Source organism: Zalophus californianus, chromosome 7 (genome assembly GCF_009762305.2).
Source record: "Zalophus californianus isolate mZalCal1 chromosome 7, mZalCal1.pri.v2, whole genome shotgun sequence".
NCBI classification, from domain to species: domain Eukaryota; kingdom Metazoa; phylum Chordata; class Mammalia; order Carnivora; family Otariidae; genus Zalophus; species Zalophus californianus.
This window is the reverse complement of record NC_045601.1, coordinates 103,079,686-103,102,431: the sequence shown is the minus strand read 5'-3', so window position 1 is coordinate 103,102,431 and position 22,746 is coordinate 103,079,686. Positions and strand designations below refer to the sequence as shown.

Genomic DNA, 22,746 nt, shown 5'->3' with positions numbered 1-22,746 from the left:
CTCTGAGGCCACGAAAGAAGAAGGTTTATAACATGCTATAGGAGGAATCTAGGTTAAGTACAAAGACGATTTTCCTGATGGCTGGCATTACAGGAGAAGAGAATCTGAGAACTCTTTCCCTTAGTGTCCATAGAACCAGAGCAGTGGCTCTTGATGAGGAGCAATTTTGCATCCCAGGGGACATTTGGCAACATCGGAACATAGTGTTTTTGGTTGTCAAAACTGGGGAGAGGAGCAAGATACTACTATGTCTCATGCGTAGGGGCCAGGGATAATGTTAAACATTTTATAATGCACATGGCAGCCCCTCCCAACAAAAAGTTATCAGCCCCAAAGTGTCAACAGTGCCAAGGTTAAGAAACCCTGACCTAGAGAACTTACACATTTTCTGAGTTCTCTTAAATGTTTGCCTACTATAATTAACTGTTAAGGAGTGCTTTCTGTGACTCTAATTAGCCTACCTGGGCCAGTTCTAGGAAATAAAATAATTCTCCCTGTTTGTTTACCGAGAAAAAAAATACTAGTTTACCACCCAAATGGGTGCACTCTAAAGATGGGTTCTCCTTCCATCCCAGGTACTCTCCCTCTACTGCTCCAGCTGATTCCAACCTTTGTCTTTGGAACTAGCTCAAGTCCCTCTTCAACCCAAAAACCTGAGGGAAAGACAAAGGCGATCCATGGTTCCTCTGGACTCCTTCCTATAGGAGGTAGTGTCTGCATACCTCATTGGGCATTGACTACCTCATTTCCTTACTGGACATATGTGAGAAGGCAACTATGTTGTGAACTTATCCAACCAAGTCAACTAAATTGTGAACTCCTTACTGGCAGGGATACTGATTCCGAAACACATAATCTATTACCAGCTTGCACATAGTGAGAAGTCCATAATCGTTTGTTCATTATATGAGGATAAATATTCAATATCTTCATATATTCTGAGTACCCTCAGAGTGGTAGTTATTAAGTAAAATTAGAAGGACTTTGGCTGCCAGTTTTCTCCAGTCTCAATTGGGGCAGGAAGAGATCATTTAAAAATTATATCAAATATGTTTCTATTTACAATGGTTCCTAGTCTACAAAGCCAGGATATGGACTTTGATTTCTGGTCTTCATAAAAACTAGGCATCAGCATGACTTATTAGAAAAAGAAGAACTATTTAGGGTTATTCTATGTTGTTAATAGAAAAAGGAATAATGGAATATTATAATAAAGAGAAATAGCTTTATAAGAGAGAAATGTCATGGTATTAGTCAGGTTTATTAGGGCTTCAGAGGAGTATTCCAAGAAAAGTGGCAGAAATTTGATCAATTAAGTGAGGTGCACATAAATTGAACTTAATAAAACTGCCTAAATTGCTTTGGAAAAAATGCTGTAGGGAATATACTTTTATTAGTTCTGGGTGAGGATGAATTTGATGATATGGTGAATCCTTTTCCACTTTTAATCTTGAGTTTCCCATGAAAACCATCAGGAATAACTTTAGAAATGTTATGTGCAGCCAAACTAACGATTGAAGGACCTATGTGGTCAGTGTGTGGTCAACATTGTAGTAGTAAGAATGTAGGCACTGCCGTAAGAACACTAGCTCCACTCCGGTCTGAGTGGACTTTGACAACTACTCAGTCTCTGTCGGTGCACAACTCCATTATGTGCTAGACCTACTCCCAGGGACCTACACCAGACATGCCATGGGCTATCCTATCCTCCAAAAAATTCAGTTCTCCAGAGATGAAAAAGACTTCTTGAACCTGTGGTCTTACTATCTCTAAATTAAAACAAACAACAATAATAAAAACCAAGAGAACTGAAATAATTACTGAGATAAGTAAAGCAAAATAAAAGTGTTGCTATAGGAGAGTCAGATAAATATATCTACGTTTTCTATTTATGAAGATTGAATTCACCGGGCAATTATTTAATGTTGCACTTCACCTTGCTAATACAAAGAATCCTCATGAAAAAGGAAAAAGGCACAGTTTCATTTTATGTTTCTGAACAAGGAGATTTGGAGTCCTGCAATTTCTACACAAACATTAACTCTCAGAAGCACACATCGACCATCCTTCATTCAGTGAAAGTGTGAGATATCTTTTGCAGATTGTTTACCCATTGTGTTCTGGAAAGATTTAAAGTGACCTTTTGTTAATGATATAAAAGGGATTAATTTGTTTAATGGGGAATAAAAATGCTGATTTAGCACCCAAGTGGGCACTAAGTCAGAGACATTTATCAAACCAGATATCAGCCAAAACAAAAGTAGGAATTAACTCCTTATTCTTTGTAATTATTAAAAATGCTCAGCGTTTTAGCTGTGGTTGCTTCGCAATTTCAACACCTTAGTAGTCGTGGCTTCACGATTTCTACAAGTCTTGTACTTGTATATATGCCTCATTTTTGCTGGTTAAATAATCTCACGATTATCTTAACAGTTACTATGCATCAGGGAGGAAAGACCTGAAGGTGGGATGATTTTTGGGGTCATGGAAAGTTCCACTATTCAACAATCTTCTGGCCAGGTCTTGTTTGTGATTAATAACCATCAGGCTTTTTCATCTTGATATTACTTGGTCCATACCCATAAAATTTTCCTGCTTTGTATTCATTTTTTAAGTCTATAACATTATTAGGATTTTATGCTGACTTCATAACCTTCAGAGTAACTGATCAAAGCAAAATACTTCCTTATGGAGAGCAGTTTTCCACTGACCTCAATTTTAATGAATACATTTTGAAAAGAAAACATTTATTACCAGTTGAAATAGCATCTCTGAAAGACTTCTCCCACCAGTAAAGAGTAATTTTTTTTTAATAGAGCACCTGAGGAGGCTGAATTTGATGTAAAGCCCATGCTGGATTATTCAAAGCTCTGGATCATTTGACTCACCTTTAAGATTCAAGTTACCACACTGCACTGATTACTTCCCATTTAGTTGTCTTCCTTCTTCACTAGACTAGGTTTTTAGAAAAGAGGACCTGTAACTTATCTCTGTAACACCCCAGCCTCGTGCAATTTCTGAAAGAATGTAAGCATGGAATACATCTTTATTGAGAAAGGCTATTCATTGAGATCAGGCAGATACAGAGAGAAGGAAGTTTGGAGCACGGAAGATACTTGCATATCTTTGTAAAGAATGGAACATATGTGTTTAAGACCCAGAAGACACATCAATTTCCCAAACTTAAAAGTCTGCTGAAAACAAAAAGGCTGTGAGGTGGAGAATGAGGTCTATGTATAAGAGATTATGTAGCCGGAGAGGAAAAGGCCACGAGAATATAATGACCATTTCCAAGGTCACGGGTAGAAGATGGTTCAAAAAAAAAAAAAAAAAAAAACTAACAAAAGATCATAACCACCAGGGTTCTTCTTCACTGAAGGAAGAACAAATAGAAATACCTGTTTTAAGAGATATGAGGAATAATTTTCTTCAAGAGGGACATTAAATAGTGAATGGATTACTGAAAGAATTTATATACAACGAGGCTTTCCAAAATGTGTAGAATACTTTCCAAAATTTCTCTTAATGAAGCCTTATGAAAATATATGCACGAAATACGATGCTTAGGTCAGGTTCCTTTAGAAATGCATGCCACAATTACTGAATATTTTTTAGAACAGTAAATAAAAGAGAAATCAATTCCCTGTCTTGTATGCCTCTGCCAAACACAAGATGAGTATGGATTCAACTTTCTCAAATGCTTTTGCTTTTTCCAAAGATAAGGTATTTAATATAATGACAGGAGTTGGGTACCAAATATTTAACTTTCTTTTTGTGATATATAATGTCAAGTTTTCAGTGGCCAGTGGCCCACATCACATCATTCATATGCACTAGGAAAACATCCTTTTTACCTCATTCTATCAAGTGATTTATAATTGCCATTTAAAAATAATAAGCAAGGGATTATATGACTTGTGAATCCACTAGGCTGCTAATGGAAAAGCTCTCCACTGACCCAAGAAGTGTGCTTAAATTGTTATGGCTCCTATGTAGCTGGAACTACTTTAAATATTCATTGCACTTTAATGAACATACTTTTCCTTTAATTAGACATAGTGTTAATACTGTTTTAATCAGAATTGATTTGACACTGATCTGGGGAAGCCAGGATCTGTTTATGAATGTGTTAGAAGTCTCAAGCTTGCTAAAACTAGTAGTTAACCTTCCCAGAACTCTTATGTCTAGAAAAGAAGTATAATACTATTTTCACAGCTGAAAAGATACAAGACATGGGATTTAGCTAAAGATTAAGTAAATTTTGGCTAAGCTAAGGCTGGGAATATTTTGAAATTCTTTAATATATGCTTTTAATACTCAAAATGTGACAATTAAAAAGATCATTAATTCACTGATCTTTCATTCATTCAACACATATTTATCTCCCACTGTGCACTTATCAAAAGGATGGGCTAGCAATGGATAGCATTAATGAATTAGTTACAAGGCAGCAAACAATGACCGCCTCATGATACGAAGGAATTTGGGTTATCCTGGTGAAAATTAAGGAGCTAATAACAACTTAATAAAAAGTGGAAGTCTATTTCAAGTCCTAGTATTATACTTCTTTGAACTCTCAAGATTTATTAACTTTGGCTCTATCACCATAATAATATTTATCATGTGCCTACAGGTTTTCTTCATTAATCTCCTTACAAAAATGTATTACGTAAGCATGTCTTTTAAAGTGTCAAGGGATATATTTTCCTAATGACTAGCAATCCAGGACATCTTTGGAGCATAACAAATTGATTAAGACATCATATTTCTGGCTGGTCAATACCAGATTAAGGAATTGTAGGAGAGGATGAAATTGTTTATTTAGTTAAAGAGTTCTCATGGAGACAGTTTACCTGGTGGGGAAATGGCACTGTGATTGTTGGTATCAAGGCAAATGCTCTTTCCTTTGTGATCTCAGACAGGGCCCGCGGCTGGGGTTCACGGGAAACAACATTTCGCCCTTATTCTCTCAACCTTTGCAAAGTTGCTGGGTAGGATGGTGGGATCTTTCTGGTCTAAGGTCCTTCCATGTTTCTCAGTTTGGTTATCCACAGCAATCATACAAAGACTTTGAAAACACAAATGCTCAGGCCCTTTCCCCAGAGATTCTAATTCAGGGGTCTGGGGAGGGGTTCCAAGGCATCATAAAATTGGAAAGTTCCTGGATTTTTTCTTTTGAGAATCACTGAGCTATAGCAAGTAAAAAGCAGTAAAATTACTTCATAATAGGATGAGCCACTAGCTACTCTTAGAAGCTTAATCTTGGATGTGGTCCTTAACAAAGTAATTTACAGCATTTTGGAGTTGATCTATAAATAAATCAGGTCCTTCTAATTTGTATCCAGGGCTTTTCTCGGGACACCTGCTCCCCTGGAACTTGTTGACCTATATTTGTATCTTGCTTTTGTAAGTGCTTATACTTACAAAAGAGACATTTTAAATCAGGTAAGAAAATGTTCTTTTCCTACAGCTTCTGTTGAGAAGGCAGAATATTTTGCTTTCTTCCTTATGCCTATTAAAGATAGTGAAAATCAGTTCCAAAAACACTGCCCCAGAAACACTCTAAAGATAATAATAAATGAACAATTAAATGAATTATGTCACCGTCACTTGCCAAACTTTTGAACAACTGATAAAATTATAATTATGAAAATGCTTATGAAAAAAATGAAAATAAACAAGATCAAAAAAGACATATACCATATATGACAACTATGTATCATATAGTTAAAGACTAGAAATAAATCGTTTATAGAATTGGTGAGTGAGATTATAAGAGATTTTTCACTTGGTTTCCTAAACTTTCCTTGGTTTTGTTATATTGTTGGATTGATATAAAAAGTAGCTATAATTTATTAAGAAACTTCCAAGTGCCAGAAATTTTGAAAATCTATAGAATGGATATTAATAACATGATTTTTTAACAGAAAAACTGAAGGACAAAGACATTAAGTAACATGTCTGAGTCATAGAGCTATGTCTCTATGACTCCAAATGACAAAATTGGATTCAAAGATTTGTCTGTTTCCTTTTTATTACCCTCTTCATCATTATTTAAAAATTTTAAAAGAGAGACTCAATCAATAAGAGCCCCACCTCCCATCTCAATCCATTAAGAAATAGGACCCACCTCAATAAAAACATTTGTCGCTTTAGGCTGTATGTTTAACATCATCAGTATGTTTTCTGGTTACTAAGCTGAGGGAGACGGGGATGCGAAGTGAGGATCTCTTATCAATTTGGTTATCAATTAACAAAATATTCTTCTATCAGGAAAAAGTCAAGTAGGATAACATCAGTTTATAAACAACTTTTTGAGATAAGTTAACTAAAAATATAAGGTTGGGAATTGTTAATAAGAGACATACTGATAAGATGTGATTCGTTGATAAAAAAAAGTCTAAAATTTCTCAGCCTAGAAGGGATCCAATTCCTTAAAAATAATCCCCAGTGTAAAAAGTGGCTGGAAAGAATGAAATGATAATAAAAGTCAAGTTGCTAATACAAGTTTTATGTGCCATTCCCTTAGAGAAATATGCTCTATCTATGAAAAGGGGCCATTAAACTAGTTCAGACCCTGAGCTTCTCAGCCCCCTGGGAGCTCTAGCAGGTGTATATCTGTCTCTGGGGACACTTAACTGGTGCCCCGCCATCCCCGTCTTCATGCTCCGTCACTCAGGCTCCGCCTCTCCCACCCAGGAATTGGCCCTAAAGAGATCACCCCGCAAACTGTACTGTGCAAGAAGACCTGGTTCCTGGGAAGAGAGAAATGGAATGCTAGAATTTTCTCTCATTTTTTTAAAGCTAGAAATATGAACCAGATATGATCACTGATCTTAAAAGTCTTGTAACCTTGAAGGAAAATAAGAGAGACTCTAAATAGCACATATACTCCTTCGTGCTGTTGTACGCATGTGTAATACCATGCTTCATCTTTGTTTCTAATGCAACATTTCATACGTGGCAGGGGTAACCTATCCTGTCTAGGGTTCAAATTTTGGCTTGCTAATATTCCCATGCTACAAATTCTCACTGATCTACACCCATCATCTACATTCTTTAATTAAATTTTTCTCTTGTGTATAAATATTTTTAATCTTCTCATAGATAAAATATGAAACAAAAGACATTTCTGTTAAATGGAATCTTTAGCCAGTGTAGTCTTTGGATAAGTGTCTTTTGTTCATTCAATCTTAATTTCACTAGCAAATAAACACTTGGAACTATTAAAACAATAAATGTAATTGGTTTCCTGTGGGCAGAATGTACAGATAAGGTCGTAGTAAGAAGAACTTAAATTTCAATTGCTTGTATCCTCACTTTGAGACAAGAACTCTGGCCCCTGAAAACTTTTACCCATGCATCTCTGGGAGTCTTTCTGCTATCTTTACTACATCCCAAATAGACTTTTCCTGGTCTTCTCCAGCCCTCTGGTTGATTACCACTACTGTGAGTTAGCACTGGTGCTGGTCCCTGGGACTCTCTGAAGTCAGGGCTGTGGTCTTCAGATGTGATTCTGTGAATTTTCATAATACTAGGTTGCTAGATAAAATACCGGACACCCGGTTAAATCTGAATATCTGATAGGTAAAGAAAACAATATATATATAAGACATACTTATACTAAAAAATTATCTTTTGTTTATCCAAAATTCAAATTTAACTTGGTGCCCTGTATTTTTATTTGCTAAATCTGGCAACCCTACCAGGTGCCCAAGTCATGTCATGCTCCCTGCAGTCTCTCCTGAGCTAAAGTCACACGTGTGCTGTGTACAGGTGGAAAAAAGTCTCTCTCTCCCTCTTCTGATGACCTCTTGGCTCTTTGGCCCAAAGCTTCATTTTTTGTGTCTCATATGTCTCAGGACCACTCAAAGACACAGCTGTCAGTGTCTCTCTGTGGCCATCTATCTTTAGGGTTTAGACACAGCCTAAGAATGTCAGACTCACTGGGGTGGGCTTTTTTCCTTGTTCTCTTAGAATTTCCCCCAGGGCCTTGCCCTACAGATCTTCTTATTGGCTAGCTCCTCCCAGGCAAGTCAATTTATCTAATGAAGGCTACCAGCTCTATTGGCTTATGAGGCACATATAGTTTTATTTCAGCAAAGACTTGCAACAAATCTGTAATAACAGACTGTGATTAAGGGAACTGCCTTTGAAGTACCTCTAAAGTGCATGGAAGTGTTTTCTACCTTTGGAAGCACTTAGAGAAACTCCATGGAAAAAGTGGCTTTGGGGCCTCAGCTTTTGAGAAATGTGGGTGAGTTTGACAGTATGAAAGAAATTCCAAGCAAAAGGAACAGTATAAATGGAGGTAAGAAAACAGGAAAGTTCAGGGTGGGCTTACTTTGGTTTGGTGACAGCATATGATGTACTGTAACCTGACATTAGAAGGAAAGTTGGGGGCCTGGCCAAGGAAAGTTCTCCTTGGCCATGGTCAGGAGATTGTAACTTCTTCTCCAGGCAATGGGAAGCACTTGAAGGATTTGGTTAGAAGAAAATATAATCAACAAAATATAATCAAGTCCTGTTACACAGACTATGTTCCAAGTGTGAGAAATTATAGGAGAGAGATTAGATTATCACACAAATAAAACAGGTAAGGGGTAATGAAGGCCCAAGGGGGAGAGAGGAGAAAGAAAAGGAAAAAATAATTGAAAAGGAGACTTTGGTTTGAAATCTTGGTAATCCATTTTAATCAGCAGAGGAGGGTTTTTGTTTTTATATTTATTTATTTATTTATTTTAAAATTCTGGATGCCCATGCCTCTTCCAGACTAATTAAGTCAGACTCTCTGGGGATGAGACCTACATATCAGTATTTTGAAGGCCACCCTCATGATTCCTACACTCAGGCAAGACTGAACACCATTACTGTAGAACAAGTGTTCTCTCACTTGAGTAGGAATCAGTCACCTACAGGGCTTGTTGGGTGCCACTCTTAAAGTTTCAGCAGATCTGGAATAAGGTCTGAGGATTCACATTTCTAACAAGTTCTTAGGTGGTGTGGATGCTGTTGGTCCAAGGACCATGCTAGGAGAACTCCTGGTGTCAGGACCCAGTATTTATAGCTGTTACTGGGTATATATGTCTTGGCTGGTTGGGGGTAGGGGAAAAAAGAGTTAATTACAGGTGATGGACATTCTGAGCCTGAGTAAATGATAGAATAGAGATGCCATTCAAAGAATCATAGATGTAGAAGAAAATAGAAATTTGGCTTGAATGAGAATATTGAGAGAATAGACAATGAAAAAGAGTGTTTTATGGGGGCCATTATAAATATGGGAGTAGTAAGAAGAGGGAGCCAGTAAGAAGTAGAGAACCATCAGAGACATAGGAGGAGAACCAGAATGATGCAAATGCCTCTAGGGGAGAGAGTGGTCAAGGCTACTCTACTAAGAATATCACAAAAATGTAACCTCCGAGATACTTCTAAACCCAGTGAACATAGAAACCAAGGTCCCACACTTTCCTTATCTGCTCTTTTTTTTATAAAGATTTTATTTATTCATTTGAGACACAGAGATACAGAGAGAGAGAGAGAGAGAGCATGAGCAGGGAGAGAGGCAGAGGGAGGGGGAGTAGCAGGCTCCCCACTGAGCAGGGAGCCCGATGTGGGGCTTGATCCCAGGATCCAGGGATCATGACCCGAGCTGAAGGCAGACGCTTAACCATCTGAGCCACCCAGGTGCCCCTCCTTATCTGCTCTTTACTATTCTTGGCAAATAGAGGTCACATTCAGAATGATAACCCTGGAGGCAGCTTAAGGTCTTTAGTGCAAAAAACAGAGGGATCTGTATCCTTCACACTGTACTTACTAAGGAAATAAGGATACTACCATATGGCAGAAAGATTTTCAGCTTTGAGGGTTGAAACAAAAAAGGCTTTTCACCTAATCGGGATAAGGGCAGAGTATCAGCACCCAAGGAATTAAGCTACCAGCATTTGTTAAGAATTTACAATGAACCGGGTGCCGTTCTAATGCTGTATGCCTTTCCTGCTCACAGTGTGGTTCCTGGACCAGACCAGTGGCATCAGCATCACTTGCTAGAAATGCAGACTGTTACCCACACCAGACCTACTGAAACAGAATCTGTATTTTTAACAAGATCCCCAGATAACAATTAGAGCTTGAGAAGCACTGCTTTTGGGTATCATGAACTCATTTAACCTACTCAATACTAAGAGATAGGGACTATGAGGAGGGAGCTGAGTTACAAAGAGGTGAAAATAATTTGTACAGAGTCAGAGAGCTAATGGGGCAAAGATCTAAACACAGACAGTCTAGATCCATAATGTTACACCAACCCTCAAGAAAGTCTTACAATGGCCCTCAGCATCCTCCCCATCATCGCTGGAAACTTCCATCCACAGTGGCTCTCATCCAATGTTTCTAAGGTATATGTCCTCCCTTTTGTGCTCTGTGTCTACCATCCAACCCATGCATGTTAACTGCCTCAGCTTAGATCTCAGCTCACAGTCACCTCCTCAAGAAAACCGTTTCCAACACCCCAAGACTTGGTATTCCACTCATCCCACTCTCACAGCATATGTATTTTTCCTACCATGATAATCTGTAGTTATGAATTTATGTGATTTTTGTCTTTTTTACAAGGCTCAAGCTCCTGGAGGGCAGATGCACATCTGTTTTGTACCCCGCAGAATCTCCAGTGCCCAATACAGAGCCTGGCACATTGCTGACACAATCGTTACCTGGATGAGTGTGCACAGGAATGGCTTTTGAATCAAATGTGCATCTTGCCCATATTAGCATGAGCTACAGTGACAATCAGAACTGAACACTCTCTCCCTCCATGTAATTAAGAAACCCGGTGAGATGAAAGCACAGACCTGAATATTCAAAGGGAAGCATAAACTTTGAGCCTGAACCCGAACCATCCAGGCAAGTCTCCATTTTCCATGAACATTCAGGACCGCCTGAAGCTATGAGAACCTTTTGAACATATTTCCGCTTTCCAGAATCCAGAGCCTGTACTTTGCCTTCAGCCTTTGAGACAGCGGAGGAAAGTCAGAGTGGCCCAGGTGAGGCCTCTCCACGTTGGGAGGGTAGCTCTGGAGGGAAAACATTGGCTGTTCTAACACAAATCCTATAACTAAACAGCGTTAATTCATTCTGAGCACTGCTCTTCAGGTACCTTTCAGAGGCCCTGAATTCCCTTGAATGACAGAAATTAAGCCTTGATTTCAGTGAATGGCTCTGCCATAATAATCTTGTCTGAGAAAAGCATGGATTGCAAGGCCACTTTAAAAATATGCTCCACGGTAATTTCATGTTTCATTTTCCCAAATACTCTTGCTCCTATGGATAGTTCCTATACCTTGTGTTCTCATATTATATTAACATAATTAGACTAACTAAGCCTTAATGTTGCTACTCTTGTGAAATAACTGCAAAGGGGCTTGAGAAAAATGCTGCTGATGTTTTTTCTTGAAGAGATGATTAGATTTAATTTCAACATTTTTTGGAAAATATTGAACGACAGTAATGAGCTTTAAGCTTAACCAGGTGACAGGCCCGACTACAGCTGATAGGGACGAGGGTTTCTCAGTGTGGAAGAGCTGCTCACTAATTCTCCAGGCGTTTCTTCAATGTCTCTATCATATGACTCAATGATATGGCTACAGGCTCAAGTACTCAATTTTCTTACGGGTGTTTTTGGTCTGAATTGACATGTGTTACTTTAGGTTCAGCCATGAATGAGGAATACTTAGGTCAACCTTGTGTCTTAGACCTGAGCTTCTCAAACTTTCAGATGCATATGAGTCATCTAGGCGCCTCGTGAAAATGCAGATTCCAGTCAGGTGTGACCCGGGGTGTTTTCATTTCTGATAAGCTCTCAGGTGATATTGCTGCTGCCGGTCCATATGCAACACTTTGGGGAACAAGGTCTTAGAAAACAAAATGAAATTGATTTTGTGGTTTTCAATGCAGCTTGGCACCCTTATAAGCCAGAAGCATTGCCTAAATGTTGCTGTGTGCCAGGGCTGTGATGAATGTAACCCTTTCCACCAGCACACGGGCAGAAACAATCCAGAGAAATGAGTCACTTCCAGGATTTCACCCTGGGGAGGGGGCCCCCGGGGTGATCTCTTTGACTCAGGGAAGAAACAGACCTGCTGTCCAATCTAGAGCTGTCTTATGCAAATCTAGAATCTTGGAATTTCCAGACTTCCTCTTTAAAAATATTTATACTGAGCACATAGAGAAGTGTTTGAAAGTATCTAGAATAGGTTTGAGCATATGTTGATCACTCTAAAATTGAATTAAAAGCAATGTGGTCCAATAATGATGTAATAGTACTGGGTTAAAATGGAAAATACTCTCCAAATACAATCTAAAGGCAAAATGTAATATCTTGTTTCAGTTAAATAATGTGTGTCACAGAAAAGATTAAGAAAACAATGGTTAGAGCTAATTATTGCTTAAAGTGGCAGGAGAGGCAAAGGAGTGGTTCATTTTGTCAGGGGAGTGGCCTGAGTTCCTCCTATGCTTCTACCATGTTGATGTGTCTCTTTCACTTCTTTTTCTTACCCTTACCCCAAGCTCTTGGTAGTCCTACACCACTGAGGGAAGTACCAGAAGACTTTCAAAATGATTTTGATTTTCAAAAATGAAAAGAGTAAAAAATTATGAAAATTATTTAGTTTATTAAGAATAGGTCTTTGTTAAAGCCAGGGAGAAGGAGATAGACCCCCATACCAAGCAAGTCTTTTGCCCATTTGGATGCTCAGTGTTGTAGGAGGTCATCAAGAGGACATAACCGCCAGTTGACCCACAAGCCGGACCTGGGCAATCAGAGGCTCCTCATCTCCTCCCCTGGCCTTGGTATGTATGTTCTGTCCACTAGTCTCATAGTGGGAGACGTTTCCAAGGATGGAGTCCTGAGAGAGCAATGTGTTGTTGAGACCATCTAGACAGGTATGTGACTGAACCCAATTAGGCCTCCATATAGACTTTTAAGATTCTTGCAGGCAGGTATAGAGGTCTACTCATCGTGGTGCTGCCCAAGACAAGCCTCGTAGGTAAGTTCTCTTGCTCATTACACCTGCCACCTTCCAATCTAGAGTGGCCTGCTTCTTTCTTTGGTCTCTCCTTGCTCTCTTTGTATGGGGACCAGTTTTTAAACCAGCACTCAGAAAAATTTAATTAACTAATCCTGACATGATGGCTAGGAAATAGATGTTACAATAATTCCACTAGGAAACTATGATTAACATCATTCAATAGCATAGTTCACATCTAACCAAACACATCTACTTTATTCCACAGGAAAAAATATTCTAATATATATTCCTAAATCCACTGTGATGATATTTATCTACTACATAGTGGAATGTTACAGAAGAATACTAGAACTTGAGGCCCAGACTGGTGATGAGACTTGTCCATTGTCACACAAATCTTTAAAGAACTGGCTTTAGAACTTAGATGTTCTGAACATTTCTCAATTTAGTCTGCATTGTATTATCCCATGCTACCACATCAATCATTCTTCCCGATGCCAATTTAAGACAAAAACACCCAAGCTTGTCTGGCACAAAATCCTCTGTCTGAAAACTTGGGGCCACATTATAGGCTTCCCACTTGCTGTTGATCCTAGAGCCTCACCATTGTTTGTTCTGAGTTGATGCGAAATGGTATTAAAGATGAAATCATGTGCCAGTGAGAAATTTGCTGAACAATTTGTAGCAGGTTTCATGGCAGGCAGAGGGTATGAGTTTGTCCAGACTGGAAGTTTCATTCCCTTATGGGTGAATAAGAGAAATGAGGCTTCATTTCTCCACCTTATGGATTGGTGAGTCTGAGGGAGCAGGGGCACTATTGTGAAAGATCAGCAGTGGTCTTTTAATGTGGATTTGAGATGGCTTGGGAATTACAGCACTAAATTTGTCTTAGTAAAAAGGCCTGTTGTAACAAAGAATGGTGCAGGGTATGATAGGACCTAATATAGTATTGTGATTAAGAATATGAACTTTGGTACAGCCAGACCTGGATTTAAATCCCAGCTCCAACATGTACTACCTTGGGAACCTCGTAGAAGTCCTTTAACCTCCTGGTCTTTACTTTCCTTACCTATCAAATGAGAATAAAAATATTCCCCTGACTCATAAACTTGGAAATATAACATGGTGTGTATAAAACTCCAGTACCACATAGTATGCAATGAAAACATTCAATAAGGTAGCAATGTTTTCCCCTATTAAGAGATAGAATCAGGAAGGTAAGTTTAATCAGAATATCCTGAGATTAAATCCTGACATGGACGTCTAATAAGATATTAGGATAAATTAAGGAAAGAGGTCTATAGAATGACCTTTCTTTTAAGTTTCTAAAACAATGTTGGTCCTCACTCTCCATGTTGGCTTAAGTTACCCTTCCACTGAGACTGGAACAAAATAATCAATGGCAACATCTTCCAAACCTTGAAATGTACCCAAAGAAACACTGTCCCTTATTAAGAGGAAAGTCTTTTTTTGCTTCTGTTCTTAAGTGTGGTATATTGAAGCACAGACACTTCAGTTAAACATCTGTTCATAGGTGTGATATTAATGAAATTTAACAGGGAGGACAGGCTGCAGGGGAATCAAATCTGTTTCATTTCTTCCTCACCACTTGCTATGGACCACATTTGTCTGCTTCTTCTTTACCTGTGCCTTTCACCGTGGTAAAATAAAGAAGTGGGGACATGGAAATTGTTACTTTCTTAGAATTGGCCAGATGGAAAAGTGAGGTCATGATGGCCTACAATGAGTAATACCACCTGCAAACACCTGAGCCACTTAAATAATCATGGAAACATTTCTTGGAGTCCAGAGCAGTCCTTGCTTAAGGATTTTGAGTGCCTGATTCATTTTATTCAAGTGCCTGGTTTCAGCAGTATGTTATGTATTTAATTTAAAAATTCAGTCTGGCCACATTGTATTTACTTATACAATATGTAGGTTTACTAAGTGGAAAAAAAAAAGGCCTCTAAATCAAAAACACTTTATAGAAACCTAGAGAATGTAGAGAATACCTTTAAAAATAAAAGCATGCCACAGAGGTTTGAAAAGTGGTGATAATTTTATGATATCACAGTGCAAATGTACAAATTAATAGGCTAATCAATGGTATGAATACTATCTACAAAGAACCAGATTAGGTTGGAGTGGGGGAACATAAATAGCGTGCATAGAAGGAATATAAGACATGACCTTTGTGTCTAATCAGGGATATAATAATGGATATAATAATATAAATATTTTAATGACAGGTACACTTATAGAGTTCATATTACATAGGTGTAGGAATTGTAGATTTTGGCATCTTTTCTACACAGTTTTTGAAAATGTGTGTATGTTTCATATCTTCTGTAGTATCCTAAGCTGACTCCTGTTTTTTTCATACTAGCTTTATTTGAGCCTCTGTTTGGAATTCCATGCCAGCCAACTTTCTATGTCCCTGCTTCTCTGGATCACCTTGTCAAGATAATCATGTTTGTCAGAAGTTCTAAACCCTTCTGTGCTCAGGAATATTTGGCTGTCTTAATAATATTTGGAAGATTCCCTTCCAATTGTCAGAATTGTTTCTGGCTACTTCTTTCTGTCAGTGTTTACATATCTACAGAGGATCTCCAAGAACTGACCTACTGCTTCTTTCATGTCAAGACATTGACAATTCCTACTCACATTACCCAGCCAGTGCTATTTATTTTGCATTTTTCCACAACTCCTGCTTCCCTGGCCCATCAGTAGCATCTCCCATCATGAAAATTTTCCATATTGAGTTGGGAAGGGTGGTGATCCAAGTATGAGAGAGGAAAGCAAAATGAATTAGCCATAAAATGTAAGTATAAAATTTCCCCTCAAATTGCATACACCAGAAGTTCTCAAACTCTACCTTGCATTAGCATCACAGGGACACCCTCTGAGAATCACTGCCACAGGTGAATCAAAATCATTTCCAAATAACATGTAATCCGAACAAAAGGCCATCTCATTTTGCTCCGTGACAAGTTCTTAACCTAGAAGTCCTTGGAGACACTTTGATAAAATTCTAGGTATCCGTGGTACTGCACAAATTATATATTATATTACATTAGCATGGGTGAGATTACCTCTGGATGCTTGAGAGGGCCTACTCCTCTCAAAAGAGACTCAAAGGATTCATTTTCCCAAACAGCTTCTACAACTCCCACTGATGCCATGCAGAGAGAGTCAAGCCAGCACACTGGAGGAGGCATTGACATTAGAATGTAGCAGAATAGGGTCTACAGTTGATAGAGCCAATGTGTAATTCTCCTGTTCTTTTTATGGTTAATAGAATAATTTTACTATTACTCCACTGACCTTTGTAATCAATTATTCCATTCTTCTTTGATTACCCACTGACTCCTACCAAGATGTAGATCTACCAACCAGCCAAGAAGTTTAGATGGAGCACCATTATAGGCTAGTGTGGTGTTGGCTCAATGAGGAACCCGCAAATTGCAGAGTCCCTGCTCGCAGATAACTCTGGGTGAAGATGCTGACATATATTACTTTTAAGCCCCACGAGAATAAGAACCTTTTTTTCTTACCCCAAATTCTGTCTTGTGAGCCTAGAAGAGCCCCTAGTAAATCACAGGAGCACAACCAATTATTAAATGAGTGAATCCAAGACCTCAGGGGTTTATACTGTAAATGTCATCATGATATTGCCAGGTAAACAAAATATTGGGGCAGTGGCTGATTGGACAAAGCTCTTACACCTGGAGAGTACTGCTGGATAAAGGAAATAAGGGACCCAACTAATAATGCATATGAATAATCTGCAAACTTGCCTCAATAGGGAAAACAAATTGAAGCTTAAATATGAAACAGTTTCAAACCTTTCTTTACACCAGATGTTTGGCATAGCTAAGAACTCAGATAAAAGACTGTAGACTGGGAAGATCACCTCTCCACTGCATCCTTTTCTGTAGCAAGTGATAATGTTGATGGTAAAGGAGTCAGGTAACAAAAAGCATGCTGCCCAGCCACATATATTCATCATGCTTCCTTCAGTAAGTGTGAAGCAGGCAAGCCCTTACCTAGATTTCAAGCTGATGAATCATCTGTCTAGTTTCAGTAAACCCCAGGGAACTGCTCAGCTTTGTAAAGCTGAAACCCTGTCAGCCTCTGGATGCATTTAAACAAGGACAACATGTTAAAAGGAGGCAGGTTATGAGGTTTCCTGAGGAATCCCTAGTTTCTAAGTGCATTAAGTCCTCCCTCAATGCACAAAAAAGAGCCTTAACAACAACAACAACAAAAAACCCTGAGAAAGTTCTTTTTAAAATCATGTGTAGATGCTGACTATATTAAATCCATAAACAGAAGTATTAATGATTTACTATATTAGGCCATCCATTTATCCACACTGAGGTCCTTCCTATCCCATTATCTCTATGGAAGCACATATATAGCCTTATATACGTGAGAAGAAAGAAAATTCCTCCTTCTTGGGAGACACCTGTCTTGGGAGTTCTTGGTTCTGAGCACACACAGGGTTGAGCATACAAATGGTGCAGTGACTCTTTTGGAAGTCACATTTGTCCCTGAAACTTCAGTCACCTGGAGACTGCATGCCTCATTGCCTGCAGCAGCTCAATCCTGACAGTGTAGAATGAGCTTAGAAATCTCATTTGAGGAACAAAATTTGAATTGAGAGTTTAAACAGCACAATATATTTAATGCTGAAATAATCTTTTTGCAATTTTTGTTGACTGTAGAATTCTTTCTTTCTTTCTTTCTTTCTTTCTTTCTTTCTTTCTTTCTTTCTTTCTTTCTTTCTTTCTTTCTTTTTTCTTTCTTTTCTTCTTTCTGCTATTGGGCTGTTATAATAATCTTGGTTTGGTTTGGATGTTGTCATGGAAAAGGAAGATAACAGGACTCAGTAAACTAGTACAGCAGTTAGCTGCATATCCCCATTTTTACACAGAAAATTTTTGCTTCTTTTGCTATGCTAACACACTTACACATGATTCCTGGAATCCCTACTACATTCAAATCCACTGCTTTCAGACACACACTCACAAGGCACCAAAACACAAAATCTCTGCATGTCAAAATCAAGCCAGGCCGAAGATGTAAATAGGTGGATATGGCACCAGGTGGATGTGTAATCAGTAATAAGAAATACATAGAGCCCCATAATGAAAAGAAATCCCCCAAATTGTTCAGGATGCCCCCTCCCCCTTCCATTCACTGATTTATTAACCCTGAACAAAGATGTAATTGCAGGGTCTCAGAAACAACTTTTTTCCATTTTTTTTTTCATTTTTGGCATTTGTTTTGTTTGGCTTTGAATTTCTTAATATCTAGTCACCATTCATTGCCTGTTTTCTTCACTCAGTTGCCCATCTCCCCCCCCCCCCCACCCAAGAAATGAGAGAAGCATTAGCTTCTGAGTCTTAAGGATGAGACCTCTGCATTTTCTTTGCTTGTTTAGGGCAAGAAATGAAGTGCTGCCTCTTTAATTGGCAGAAGCATGCAGGAGGAGCATACCTTTAATTTAGTGTTGGGATACCTCACTTGCACCCTGGCTGTTGTCTTATTGGAGACGGCAGCCTGCCTGAGATCCTCTAGCACTGAAATAATATCATCCAGCACGCATTTCTTATCCTGATTTTTCAACACACACAGATGGGAAAAAGTATAATTATAGCCCTTGTGGTTCACCTTCATTTCCAGCACGGCTCGGTGGGTCTGCAGGATCCCCTCAGCCTGGAGCAAAATATTGTCCCCGGGTGGGGAGAGGAGGATCACCCTGCCATACCTCCCAGGGGTGTGTAAGTCCGAATAGAGCTGGCTTTTGGACTGGTCCAGGGGGAAAAGGCTGCTGGCCAGGCTGCGCTCGATCTTGGCCAGACTGTGGCTGGGAGCGACCAGGCGCTCCAGGTCGCCCTCGGGCTGGAAGCGGTTGAGCGCGCTGAGGCCGAAGGTGATGGTCAGGACTGCGGGCACGGTGAGGAAAAAGACCGGGTGCCGGCTCACGCACAAGCCCAGCCTGTGGCAGAACGACTGGAGCCCTCTGCGAAGCACCTGCCGCAGCATCCTCCACCAGATCCAGCTCGCAGGCGCTCCCGGCCGTCTTAAAAAGCACATGTGACATGTGTAAGCGCCGGGCTACCCCCCACTCCCCCATCCCACCCCCTCCGGGCCAGCCCCCTTCCCCACACCGCCGCCTCCCCACCCCCTCCGCGTTCACCCCCAACCACTCCGCCTGGTCTTTCCTCGGCCCCACCTCCATGCGCTCCTACTACTCTTTCAAACACTGCAGCAAGTTGCAGCAAGGCGGGCAAATATCGACAGCGCGCGTGGGGGCCCGCGGCGGGCGCTGCGGGTGCTCCGCGGGGCCCACCTCTCCCCTGCCTCCCCGCGCTCTTGTCGCCTTCCGCGCCCCTCTCACCGCATGAGCAGCGTTCCCTCGGTCTAGCCCTTCATCTCGGTGCTGCAGTCCCCCGGCCTCCCTCGCTGGAGGTGGTTCCGTGCGGAGCGTCCCACAGATGTGGATTTCCTCTCCGTCCTGATGGGGTTCGGTGCCTAACTGGAACCATGTGCCTCGGTGTTGTAAGAAGCAGGCATGTGCCCCATAAGGGGCGGGGGGGGGGGGGGAGGAGAGAGACTAGAAGGGAGGGAGCGGTGGTGGTGGGGAGCTAAGCTTTTCTTTTTTTAAGATGCGGGCAGTTATTTTTAGAGTTTTGTTTTCCCTCTTCCCTCCTCGCTGTAGTGAATGGAAGAGGAAACGGGTGAAGGTGCTGCTGGCCCATTGGAGCACTGGCAATTAGAGCCTGAGGCGCGGGGCGGGGGGGGGGGGGGGCGGGGAGGGCGTGGAGGGAGGGAGCTCGAGGGCTCGTGGGGGCAAGCCGCGTTTTTGCCCCTCCAGTTTCCCTGTGCCCTCGAATTCTGCTTTTCTGCTGAAGAAAAGGGAGCAAAGAGGATGATGCTGCATTTTTAACATACCACAAAGCATGCAAGGGATTTCCTTGCAACACCTTCCACGCTGTCATTCCACAGACTAGTGGGCTGCAGCCCAGGGCTGCCAGAGACCCCATCTGTTGGTGGTGCGTTGGGGTTCTAGGAAATCTTTCCTAGCTGTGGTGATTGGAGGGGAGGCATTTGCCAGTAGCAGTCGCCTATGGCTTGGGGTGTGCGTGTGTGTATGTGTGTGTGTGTCTTGCGTGTTGGTAGTGAAGATCCACAGGCAATGTGTGGTTTCCCATAAAACGTTACATTCACTTTCTGTGCTTGTGAAGTTTAGGACAAAAAGTTCTTAAAGCTGGTTTCAGTTCCCTTCCCCCATTCTCCCTTCCATCAGGTTTACTCTGATACGAAGTGGACCGAGAGGCTATCTAATTTTCTCTTGGGAGTGGAATTCCAGAAACAAACATTTTGGGACTCCCATCACACAGTTTTTGCCTGAATAAAGAGGACTATTTGGCCAGGGGGAAGCACACTGGAGTCATTTGATGTGTAAAACTGTGAGTTTACTTCACCACAGAGGGAAGAAAACTCCCACCAGGTACAATTCATCCCTCAGTACCTACCACTGTGAAGATGAGAAACTCTCACCTGCAGATCCCATCAACTTCAAAAGCTTCAATATTAATAAGTGTGTGTGTGTGTGTGTGTGTGTGTGTGTGTGTGTGTATTTTATTTTTTACTGATGGGACCTTTCACAAGGCCCAATGTTCTGGAAAAAATATGAAGAAGTCTTGAAGACAATTTCTAAATTTGGTTATGAACTGGAGACCTGCCTTCCAAAGCTTCTGTTCTTTTTGCATTGACTTCGTAGAGAAGATTGAGTTTCAAAAGATGATTCATTCACACTTTCTTAATCGTAGTGAAAGGACCTGTTCTTCATCACATACTTAGAGAGGTGCCCATCTATGCATACAAACAAGCTGAAGGACTCATCCTCTTAATAGATGCTTTTTATTTTTGCTAGTGGAATCAATTTTTCAGTTAGGAAACCAATGAGACGGCAGAGAGCTAAAAAACAGGGGCAATGCTTAAGAGTAATAGTTTAAAGGTAGTGTTACATACAAGATGAAAGAAAAATTCCAGCCTTTTAAACTGAAAGTGACCTTGGTGACCGTTCAGTTTGCACCCCCACTGCGGGCAAGAATAGCTTTTATAATATTCCTGATGGCTCTCCACCCAGCTCATGCTTCTATATGGGATTTCTATTCTATTCTATTCTATTCTATTCTATTCTATTCTATTCTATTCTATTCTATTCTATTCTATTCTTCTATTCTATTCCATTCCACTCTATTTATTTGATGTTTTTTAAAAAATATTTTATTTATTTATTTGAGAGAGAGAGAGAGAGCGTGCGCGCGCAAGCGAGCATGAGTGGGGGGAGGGGTGGAGGGAGAGGGAGAAGCAGACTCCCCACTAGGCAGGGAGTCCAACAACATGGGGCTCAATCCCAGGACCCCGAGATCATGACCTGAGGTGAAGGCAGATGCTTAACTGACTGGCCCACCCAGGCGCCCCTCTATGTTTTTATATCAGTATGGACTCATGGGTATTTATAAATATTTCTATTGTGTTTGGGTTATAATTCAATACCACTTCATTTACTTTGTTGCTCAAATTGTTCCAACTCTGTCCATTGGCTTCTGTCTCCCTTTGAACATAACCCATTATTATTATTGGGTCCTTTAAAAAAAAAGTATCCCGTACTTTCTTGCACTGTAGGATAGTCCAGGCTTGCCTTGTATCTTTCCTGCCCCAGTACCAGCCATTTCTCTAAGAAGCTCTGGTTTGTTGTATTAGACAGTGGTATTAGGAACAAAAATCGTGCTAAGTGTGCCGCTTGCCATGGTGGTGCTATCACTTCTAAGCCTTCTCAACTGACATCAAGGAAATACGTGGCTGTACAGATCTTCCTTGACTTATGCTAGGGTTATGTCCTAATAACCCACTGTAAGTTGAAAATATTGTAAGTTCAAAATGCATTTAATACCCCTGACCTACCAAAATTATAGCTTAGTCTAGCCTACCTTAACATGTTGAGAACACTTGTGTTGGCCTACAGTTGGACAAAATCATTTAATGTAAAGCCTATTTTTTTTTTTTTTTTAGACAAAGTAAGTGCACATGTGTATGAGGGTGGGGATGCAGAGTGAGGGGGTGAGAGAGAATCTTAAGCAGGCTCCATATGAAGCCTGACCACAGGGCTCAATCTCACACCCTGAGATCATGACCTGAGCTGAAGTCAAGAGTCGGGCTCTCAACCGACTGAGCTACCCAGGTGTCCCAACATAAAGCCCATTTTATACTACAGTGTTGGATATCACATGTAAATTGATTGATTATGGTACTGAAAGTGAACAACAGAATGGTTGTAAGTGCATTGGTTGTTCACCCTCCTAATTGCATGGCTGATGGGGATTTGGGCTCACTGCCATTGCCCAGCATCACCAGAGATTGTCTTACTGCCTGTGGCTAGCAAAATTCAAAGTCTGGTTTCTACTGAATGCTTGCACAGCATCATGAAGTTGAAAAATCATATGTTGAGCTGTTGTAAATTGGGGACCGTCTATATACTAATCTGTGCATGTGTGTATCTATAAATAGTTCCTTATATGGCTCTCCATATCTATATTAAGCTAAACATGAGTTTATACTTATGTCCTCTGATTCTAATCTATTGCCACATGGATCACTGAAGCCTTTTTTCCATGCTTGCCTGTAACCTTTCACTTCAGGTGATTTT

The 22,746-nt window shown here is 40.4% G+C and overlaps 1 protein-coding gene across 1 annotated transcript in view; it reads right to left on the bottom strand.

Annotated features, from left to right (window-relative positions):
- The window catches only part of PTCHD4 (patched domain containing 4), a 184,471-nt gene extending 165,347 nt beyond the window's left edge, over positions 1–19,124 (bottom strand). Inside the window, exon 1 of the mRNA XM_027603550.1 lies at positions 18,699–19,124. Within this exon, the coding sequence (XP_027459351.1) occupies positions 18,699–19,124 (426 nt within the window). The remainder of the gene's footprint in view (positions 1–18,698) is intronic.
- Positions 19,125–22,746: the final 3,622 nt, after the last annotated feature.